Below are 10,255 nucleotides of genomic sequence, written 5' to 3' on the forward strand. Positions count from 1 at the left end.
CCAGGGTGTATTCTAGGTTGTTTTTTTTATTCATATCATGCCAGGAAAAGATCCACTGTTTCACCTTCTGTTCAGCCCGTTTGGATCTGCTCGGCCTCATTACAAAGGAAACAAGAAGTGCAAACACTGGGGATCCGGCGCCGAGCCAGTCGGGTGTTGTTTCCACTTCATTTCAATTCACACCTGAATCAACAGCACGGCGCCGCTACAGATTACTCACCTTTAAACACATATTTGACATGTGCTGCGGCTAAATTCTAATGGATAAAGATAGCGGTTGGATGTCACACCTGCCGCCTCATACACCACCTGCACTTCATTTCATTTACAGGGTTTTCTGGGCCTCGCCAGCACATGAGTGAACATCCTGACTGACAGCGACCTCGGCCGGTTTCCAGGTTGCATAAACCAGCTCCACCCTGTCAGTCAGGTGGCTCCTTCTTCCCTGACACCACATTGTGTTGCTTTGAGCGCAGCTGTGCTTATCTTATTATCATCATTAGTATCTTATTTAATTTCCCTGCCGCTTGCATGTGCTAAAAACAACCTTTTAGTTTTCTCTGCTACCTTCACACGAGTCTCTTATTGGTTGTGGTCTGGAAACAGAGACTGTGAGCTGAGAACGTGTTGAGCGTGAAGAATGAGAGAGGACTGAAACCCGCGACGGGGTGACATTAAATATTCACGTCATCTTTAATAATAAAATGAAGTCATTCAGACTCAATCGATCCAGTTCAAGAGACGGTTCGCCTTCCATTCAGGCACAGAAAAGCACTTTGTTAAAGGTAAAAACACACCTGAGCACCGCGTAGCCTCTCCTTCAGCACAAACCTAAAGTGTTTTCTAGCATCTGCTTGTCACACAATTAATAAAGCATAACACCTACCTTACACTTTATTTAAAATATCCTCTTCTTACAAAGAGTGTCACATCTACTACACAAAGCAAGTGAAATCTAATAAAGATAAAAACACAAACTGCATTCACGTATCCAGCATGAAATAAACGAAATGCGGGTATTGTGTTTCTAATCAACGTGTATCTCGGCATTAATGGATGAACAACAAAACATCCGACACACAGAGCAAACAAGCAGCTCAGCAGACAGAAAGGCGTTTGACGACGGACATAAAAATCAAACAAATATTATTTCTTTTCTTCACACATCACTGAGAAAATAAACAAGGAGGAGGTTTTCAAACTGGAGGTCAATAAACGTTTCCATTCGGTCATTTTTAGCTTTTGGAGGCTGTTTACTGTTACCTGAGCAGACAGGTGGCATCCGTCCAACCGATCCAACGAATCAAAGGCCAGTTATAGCAAATGGTCTACAGGGACTACACTGTCAAAGATAATTTTGTCTTACAGTTAGCTTTTATTGTGCACTCAGTCCAAATAGTTTGCTTATGCTGCTGTCCATCTGCGAGCATGAACTTTCCCAACACGAACAGAGACAACAAATGTCTCGTCTGAAAATGTAAAACTTTGACTGGCACTTTAGTTAACATAAATGTACTCTTTAAGCAAGCACAGATAAATTGACTCACAAGCATTTTTAATGTTTAGCATTGCGACATGTTTCACAAACATGTCAGCATTCAGGTGACTTTTAGCAGCAGCTCCACTACTCAACCTGCTTCTTTAAGCTGCTGCACTTCTTGGGGTGGAATAGCTGGTATTAGATATAGTTTTTAAAAAGCTTCATAATTTATTGAATAACAGTAAATTGCCTCCAAACCCTGCAGGATGATTAGTAAGACAATTCAGGACTGTTTCCCAAACACATCTGAGCATGAAGCACTTAAACACCACCTGTCTCCATGTTAAACAGGACAAACTTCAACAAGATTATGTCAAATGATGGGCTCATAAATCAAAATGTGCTTATTGACAGTTAACCAGAACGACTCACTGAGAAACAAAAGGAAAAACAGCTGGATTTTAAATGAGAGAATTACAAAATATTTGAAAAGACATGTAGACGACCGGCAGGTGTTTCTGCCTGCCATCACGTTCCCATAAACACACCTGCGATTCCTTTAAGTTCACAGGAGGAAAACAATCTCAGTGCTAAGGCGTCTTTGGGAAACGTCCTCTGCCCTCTGCTCCCTCCCTCCTCACAAGCAGGAAGGGCAGATAAAGTGCAACACCACCTCCGGGCCACTAGCTGCTGCCGTCCTTCGGAGGGAGACACCTCCGCCAGGGGCTGTAGGGCAGCGCCAGCAGCAGGAAGAGGATCCCGCCCACGATGAGGACCGCCCCCGCGCAGCCGATGCACGACACCGACCAGGAGAGCTCGTGGTGGAGAGGAACCGTGTGGTCGGTGGCCAGGAGGGCCAGGACGGACTGGTGGAAGACCATCAGACAGAGCAGGACCAAGACCCCTGAGGAGGACAAAGTGGACAACAAAGTTTTGATATGATGGATTCATTACCACCCATTATCAATTTGTAAATACAAGGCCGTAACTGCTGGCCTCTTGCAACCTCCACACAGAAAACGTGATTTGCTCCAAGAGAGTGTGTTGGTGCCTCCTGGACTCACCTGACAGGATAAAGCAGACGGATGCTGGCTTGAGGAAGAAGAGGATCTCTTTACTGAGAGACATCACGATGCATATGGCCCCCATCACCATCAGGAAAAGGCTGAACAGGGCCAACATGGCTGCCGCTACATTCAGACCTGTACGAGGCAGGTGAGGACGGCACCCGTTAACATAAACGCAGACACTCAGTGTATCAGAGCTGATCTGTAGCTCGATTCACCAGCCTGAGCTCGTAAGCTGAAAGTTCTGATCTGAATCAGATCTGCAGCATTGACTGAAAAATGTGTCACTTTGCTCACAGTTTGGCAGTGTCCTGAATCGTAACCCTTGTTGTGACGTGAGCGAAACCGAATGGATACTACAAACAATAACATTAGTAGTCTTCAGAATTTTAAATCACGTTATGTTTTCTCTTGGTGTCTCATGAACCTGCCAAGTCTCGGATAAATTACTTAAACTTGTATTTCAACACGCAACACGATGCATGTTAGTGCACTCAGAGGTTAGGATAACAAGTGACATTAAACTGAGTTTTAAACTTCACGTTTGTGTGGTTGCTCAGGTTTTTACGAAGCCCATCGTCAAGAAGTTTTGGAAAACAACACAAGAAAACAAACATCAAGCAGATGTGGCCGAGTAAAAGTTTGTGTCGCTTTATGATTCCACTTAATAGTCATATTAATCATAAAAGAAGATTTACACGAAGACATTTGTGATCTCAGAAAACAAAACAAGCAATTCTGGGGTAACGTTTTACACGCTTAAATCACCACACTGAGGCCCACGGCGTGACGGCGATGTGCCACCAGCGAACAATGGGATTTTAATGTGCGTCTGTCTTTCTTCATTCAGCGCACGGCACTGTGTGATCTCAATACATTATGGAGCTGCCAGTGAAATGAGAGGTTAGACGGCAGCTCGGAGACACTTGAACGCAGCGTAGGCGGAATAGATTTCAAACACTCACAGAGCAGACAATGGCCAACCTGAAAGAGCGCGGCGAGGAGGTGAAGGGAGACGGCAGGGGAAGGAAAGACGAAGGGAGGGATGGATCATGGTGGGAGATAACAGAAAGAGGACTGAAGAACAAAGAGAGAGCAGGTGGAGACGAAGGGCCAGCGAGGGCCCAGGGAGAGAGAGGGGGGAGGCGGGAGGGAGGGGAGTCGAGGGAGAGGCGTGAAGAAAGGAGGGAGTGGGCGGACGAGGCGGGACAGCAGTTGAGAGAGGCCAAGAGAGCCAAGAGAGGTGACTCACTCTTCTGCGTTGTCTTCTGAAACATCACAGCATTTTCCCCCGTGGTGAAGAACTTGAAGTAGGTGCAGTTTGATTCTGCGGGAGGGAAAAGGTGGAGGAAGAGAAACAGCCACTGTAAATGAGAGAAACACAAACACTGGCAGGCAGTCTGCTGTTCAGCTGTGGAAATCCCACGTCTCTCCGAGCCCCGCACGCTTTACTTTCCTCCATCAACCGTAATCAGCCGTGAACGTCAATGACGAGCCCAAGGTGACAACCCAATGCTTCCCGCACAATCAGTATTCTGCCGCCCTGACGATGTGTTGCAGTAAATTAGAGCTCAGCTGTCAAACAGAGTGTGACGCCTCCATCTGATCCCCCGCACATTTGTGCACACAAGCAAGCAGTTAGTGTGATCAAAGCCGAAATCCCCACAGTGTTCAGGACTTTCATCCCCACAACAGTCAGCAGGGCTCCAGTGCCGATTCTGTCAGGGAGCCACAATCGAAACCCATCGACAAAATTCACCAATCAACAAATAAAGGTTGACGTGGCTCTTACAGGCGGTCAGTCGCGCAATAATTGGACTTTTCTCTCACTGACCACAGAACACATGTACACCTTAATCCGTTAAGAAGGACATGGGTCATGTTGCTCCGTCATGGGCGCGAGAACAACATGAACGGTCTGAGTCACTTAGCTCCTGTGTATACCTCAAAGCCACTAACAGAAATCACGTGGGTGAAATGGTTTGGAATAAGAAATGTGCTGTGTACTGTATCACCTCCACACTGTTGATGTGAAGACACACTGCAACCCCATTAACCGCTATGCCAGTGACCACACAGGTGCACGCTCAGAGTCTCTATTTTGTGTGAGTCATCCTTCAAAAGGGGAGTTCACGCAGGTGAGTCATACTGCAAATGGCTTTAATAATCTCTTGCCACAATCGACCAACGGAAGTCCAGGCAGAAGTCGGTTTGTCGTTTTCAACCCACAGTCTCCTATAGGCTACTCATGTATATTTATTTGTGGAGTGATGTGCCATTGTCTTCTTTTTTCTATTTCAGTATTGCTTTGTGTCTTTTTGGTATTTATTTGCTTGTAAGGATGGTTTCTGACCCCAAATTAAACATATGCTGTCCCAACACAATTTAAAAACTGTTTGTTCTAAAACCAGAAAAATGGGCATATTTGCCAAACAGCTGAGGACTTCCTAAACCAAATGATGCATCCCTTCACTTGACCCAAATGCGGCTCTTTTACTCAGACTGTGCAACAGTGACTCAGGCTGTTAGTCATCCGGCCAGCCGTCAAACCGCGAGCCAAGCATCATTCGTCTAGCCAAGTCAGGTAGACCAATCGCTGACGCTAACTCACTTCCCCTCAAACTGAGCTGTCCAACAAGCTCGACAGCTTGACAAACGTCCACTCAGTCAAACACTCTGTCAATCATCAGTTTCAGTCAGCCGGCCTCACTCACTCACACACACGCCGGTCGGCCATCATAAAGGTGAGACATCAGTCAGTGAACGTTGGACTCACCTCCGGGTAGCTCTGCAGGACCGCAGCTCTCCCTCTCGGGGTCGATGTCAGCCACCCACAAGGTCTTGGTGCAGCCCTTCCACAGGCCGTAGTGAGCTGTCAGACAGGTCTGCAGAACAAGACAAGATCAGCAGTAATATTCTTTCTCCATCCGTCACAGTGTTCAGCTTTAGAGGGCAAACAGGAAATTACTCTTTATGATGTTTTTGTACAGCAGAAAACATCCAGGACAGGTTAATAATATCTGAGACAGGCTGACTGTGTCTGTGTCTCACTGACAGAGCGTCAGTCCATTGAGCTTCAGTCCCTGTTTGTTCCTAATTCACACATTTCACCTGGTTGTTGTAGAAACCTTTGGGAGGTGCCAGCTCCACCCAGAACTCTGTCCCCACCCCAAGGACTGTCAGGACTACGCCAACAATGGCCACGAAGAATGCCAGCTTGATCTGGTAATCGAACAAACACAAAATGATTTTGACATCAAATAAGGACAAAAATGACTTGTTTTAAAAAAAGGCAGCATTTTAGCCTCAGGGCCGAGCCAATGGGAAGGAGGTGTTTCACTGGCCATGGACTCGTCTCTCGTCTAAGCTGATCTCATGAAGTGAATCAGGTTCTTGTCCAGCTTTCAGTGCCCTGGCAAACTCTTCATTCTGCCTGGGCTGTAGTGTGTTATGCTGGGTATTTAAGACAAGCTGAGAGCAGATATCCTACAATAACGTGCAGGGAGGAGGTAAAAATACCAAAGGGACAGAACAATCTCTGCATGTTGTTTTTTTAATGTCCTCAACAGATGAAATATCAACTCTCAGAGAAGCTGTTGAGATGTGTGGGTGAAAGTGAGGACTTTTTGTGTGGTCTTAACTTCTTCAAAGAAGCTGTTAGAGAGACTTATTTTTAGGTACGAATTACGTCCTCTAAACAACTTGTGTATGTTTGTGGTTACATGACAGAAAGTGTTGCAACAGAAAAGACTGCGCTCTCATCTGTTACCGCTGGGTAACAGATTATAGCGGTATGGGGTATGACTGATTGGCTCCATTAGCTGCACAGCTCTTTCACACAGCCTGAGGGAGAACACACACAGCACTGAGTCAGTCACCTTCCCTTCCTGGGCCTCACTCATGGTGTGTCCTGTTGACGTCGTCCTGCGGCGCTTGTTCCCGCCAAAGGTACTGCGCCCACTCATCAGGTTGGCGAGACCTGCAGCACCCTGGGCCGCTCCTACCGGTGCGACCCCTCCCACCGTTCCTGTCGCCGCCGGACCCACCGTGCGGCCCTCCTCATCGGTCACCAGGAAGGTGGACCACATGTTGTGACACAATAGAACACAGCTAAAACAGCCGAGTGGGATTCAGTTTGGCGGCCAAGCTCGCCCTGAGCTCTGCCCTCGACAGGGACGGTAAAATATCAGCCAACAGAAAAACTGAAGACGGGGAACAAAAACAGACGAAAACTGTTTTGTATTCTCAGTCTGTGCCCATGAAGAAAACAAGGGTAAAAAAAAAGTTAAAATAATGTTATACAGGCGTATCTGACAGAGGGAGGGGAAAGGTAGAAAGAAGAAAACGACTGTGTGATAAGAACTAACAGCAAAGACGCGGGATAGAAAAATAGTTTAAAGCCAAAAAGTCTCTTTGGTAACAGAAACAAAATACCCAGAAAACTTTAGCAGGAAACGGAAGGCATCAGTTTTCTCTTGAGAAAAAGCCTCAGAAAAAATGGCGGCTTTGATGACAGATGCACAACTGATAAATGAATCATCGTGAAATAAAAAATCAAAACAAATGATGTGCAGAAACGTGCAGCCAGAGAGTCTGTGGAGGTAGAAGTCAGGGGTGGATGAAACGATGCTTCCTGGAGACGAGAAAGGAAGAAAAAAAAAGAAAAGTCACCATGTAAGCCATTTATATCCATCATCACATTTAAACAAATTCACATAACGTCACCCATCGCTCAGAGAGAACAGGAACGTATCGACCAACGTGGTATCACAGCAGTTAAGAGAGTTACGAGACGTCAGTAGGATCGGAGTTCACGGGGCAACAGTCCAGCTTTCCTCAGTTAAAATCTGTGTCCATGTACACAAATCCTGAAGAGGGCATGTCATCAGTAACTGATTTCCTAAACAACCAACATCACGGGTAACTTCAGAATAAAAGCATTTGGTCCCTCTTTTAATTGTGCACTGTGAACACGAACATGTCAACAGAGCAGAGAAATCAACTGTACGTGTCATCCGGGATTCAGAAGAAAAGCACAGAACTGGAGGGAGAGTTTCCTCCAACCACATCATTATCTGTGCTGTGTGCTCTGCTGCTTTCATTAGCACAGAAAAGCAATATGAAAGCACTTAGCATAGCCAGATCACAATCACTTATCTATTTTCAGATGTTATGTGACAGCAAACACACTCAAAAAACAGTTAGCGTACTGAAATCATAAGCTGCTGTCTATTCTGAGACGCTTTGTGGTACCTCAGCGAAACAAAAACACTCATCATGTTCAAGCCATGACCAATTATCTCTTCCAAGAAGCTCCGTGATGGAGGGGTCACGCAGGTACGCCGCCGATGAATTGAATCTTAAACCCTTTTTGTCTGTGGGCTGAATGAAGCAACTGCCCTGCCGCGTTCCACCAGGATGTGGTGACAACAGACGTGACATGCAGCCGTGTCTCTTGTTAGCTAAAATGAAACGCATCCCCCCGGGGAGCACACATGGCTTCACCTTGACATCGCCGTCTGTCTCGTTAACAGCCTCCAGAGTGTAAGCTTAAGGTTGTTCTGCAGCAAAGCTCTTCGTGGAGTGCAGGTAATAGCAACAAAACAGCACAGCACAACCTGTCAAATACGAATTTTCACACTCGTATCCTGTTGTTATTTCACGTCGTGCCTGTAAATTCGAGCCCCTGACACTGTTTTTCAGACTCAGTCGCCAAGCTCCTCGTTAAGAGAATCTGCACATGTCAAGCACTAACGAGTCTCATGCACTGGTCTATCACATGAACTGACTGTCGGTGATAAACAACATGCGTCAGTATGCTCAACGCTGAAACAGCTAAAGAGGTAACTTAAGTCGCCCACGTTATGAACATTTATGAAGGTTTGAAACGGACCTTTAGACCCACCAAAGTCTGTTTTTATAAACATTGTGCAAGTTTTAGAAACGTTTGCTCTGAATCCTGTTAATTCTTGAGCACACATTCAGGTTTGGAAGCCGTTTGTCTGAGAGACGCCTGACTGGAGACGTTCAGTTTTATTGTCTGAAAATGTGTAAATAAATCAATTAATACTCTTTACAAAATCGTTTTGTTACAGATTAATCACAAGTGAGGAGCTGATCTTCTGATTAAAAAGCACAGCTTCAGTCTTGACTGCTTCTTCTTCCACTAAAGAGTAAATTCTACTAAGAGGCCTGTTGCTCAAAAGCACTGTGGCAGGCACATGCACCTGATGATGTACCTGATGCTACATGGGAGTTAACAGGAACCACCCTGCTCCTCAGCCAGCAAGCAACCCTGATCACGAGAAGAATACGGGCTGCACTTTTCTTCTGCTGTTGGTTTATTACACGCTTTGCAGCAGACAAGACTACGACAGCAAAACAACATTCACATCTGCCTTACTGTGGTGAGCTGGTTTAAAGAATAAGAACATCAGATGTTTCAAAATGTCAGGGTACCTGTTTGGAATACTGAACAGAAGTAGCACACTTTTCATTCCTTACTCTTCAAGGCTGAACACGGCTCTCCTTATACGGCATCCAGTTGGACACGCTGGAAACGCGGCACTGAAGCACGAGGAAGAAACTCATTACAGCGGCTGTGAGCGGCGACAAACACCCTTTGACAAGTTCACTCTCTTAAAATATCACCCATACTGTCTCCAAAAATAAGTCAACATGGAGTCGGTGTGGAGGAGAAAGTTCCTGTGTTGTATCACGCAAACAGCAGACTCCATAAACACTCTGTACAGCCAACTATTGAAGAAGGAGCCAGTTCAGCGTCACCCCACCAACCCCACCCACCCCACCCCATCCCCCACCCCCCACTGAAACCAGTTCAGCAGCCAAAAAATATCATGCTGAAATTAGACACATTAGTTTTATTTTTTCACTCTTTAACACGTGCTGCACGCTCGCTTCCACGACGCTCGCCGCCACATCGCAGATACCGCAACAATGATATTAACAAGTCGCTGACCTGGTTTTTGTGTGTGTGTGTGTGTGTGTGTGCTTCAGCTCAGAGTGACAGAGGGTGAGGAGAGGTGAGGGAGAGGGAGGTGGACGGATGAGGGAGGGGAAAAGAGGGTGGAGGTCAATGTAGGAGTTGGTGTTACGTACATCTGAGGGAGAATGGGGCCTTTAACCGTGTGTGTGTGTGTGTGTGTGTGTGTGTGTGTGTGTGTGTGTGTGTGTGTATGGATGCATATTCCTGTAGTTGCGAGGACAAAAATCTGTTCGCACAGTCACATTGTGAGGACCTGCCTTTCTTATGGGGACAAAACACAAGTCCCCACAATGCAAATCAATAACTATTAGGGTGAAGAGTTTCTTTAATTAGACAAGTAAAGTTTATTGTTATGGTTATGTGGTGCTTAAGACTCCAGGAAATGAATGTACGTACGTAATGTCCCCAGAAGTGATGGAAAAATCTGTGTGTGTGTGTGTGTGCATGTGGCATGCAGTAACACTGTAGCTTCTGTAAGTAAATCTGTTTGTTTATGCTAACGTGGACAGTTGTGCTGGACGGGTCTCTCAGCTTTAAAATGTACTTGTGTGCAAATGTGTCACCACACACGCACACACGAACGCACACACGCACGCACACACAACCCCGGCTCCTTAACTGTGTGTGTACGTGCATGTTATGTCTCCCTCCCATCTATTTTTGCCCCCCACCTGTTAATGACATTAAAGCCAGCCCAGGGGA

General features: G+C 46.0%; 1 protein-coding gene across 3 annotated transcripts; it reads right to left on the reverse strand.

Moving 5' to 3' along the window:
* Window positions 1-882: 882 nt before the first annotated feature.
* On the reverse strand, window positions 883-9,291 carry LOC124075064 (voltage-dependent calcium channel gamma-6 subunit-like). Of its 3 annotated transcripts, none has more exons than XM_046418448.1 (7): window positions 9,052-9,291; window positions 6,426-7,180; window positions 5,659-5,769; window positions 5,324-5,432; window positions 3,800-3,874; window positions 2,545-2,682; window positions 883-2,384 (listed from the first exon to the last, which is right to left on the reverse strand). In XM_046418448.1, exons 2-7 carry the CDS (start codon window positions 6,633-6,635, stop codon window positions 2,164-2,166), a joined length of 864 nt encoding a protein of 287 aa, XP_046274404.1. In that variant the 5' UTR covers window positions 6,636-7,180; window positions 9,052-9,291; the 3' UTR covers window positions 883-2,163. The 3 variants fall into 3 exon arrangements, with proteins under 3 accessions (XP_046274404.1, XP_046274403.1, XP_046274405.1); XM_046418447.1 differs by having other exon boundaries at window positions 9,007-9,291; XM_046418449.1 differs by lacking the exon at window positions 9,052-9,291 and adding an exon at window positions 8,053-8,426.
* Between the last annotated feature and the right edge of the window lie 964 nt (window positions 9,292-10,255).

The sequence above is a fragment of the Scatophagus argus genome, chromosome 17 (genome assembly GCF_020382885.2).
Source record: "Scatophagus argus isolate fScaArg1 chromosome 17, fScaArg1.pri, whole genome shotgun sequence".
NCBI classification, from domain to species: Eukaryota; Metazoa; Chordata; class Actinopteri; family Scatophagidae; genus Scatophagus; species Scatophagus argus.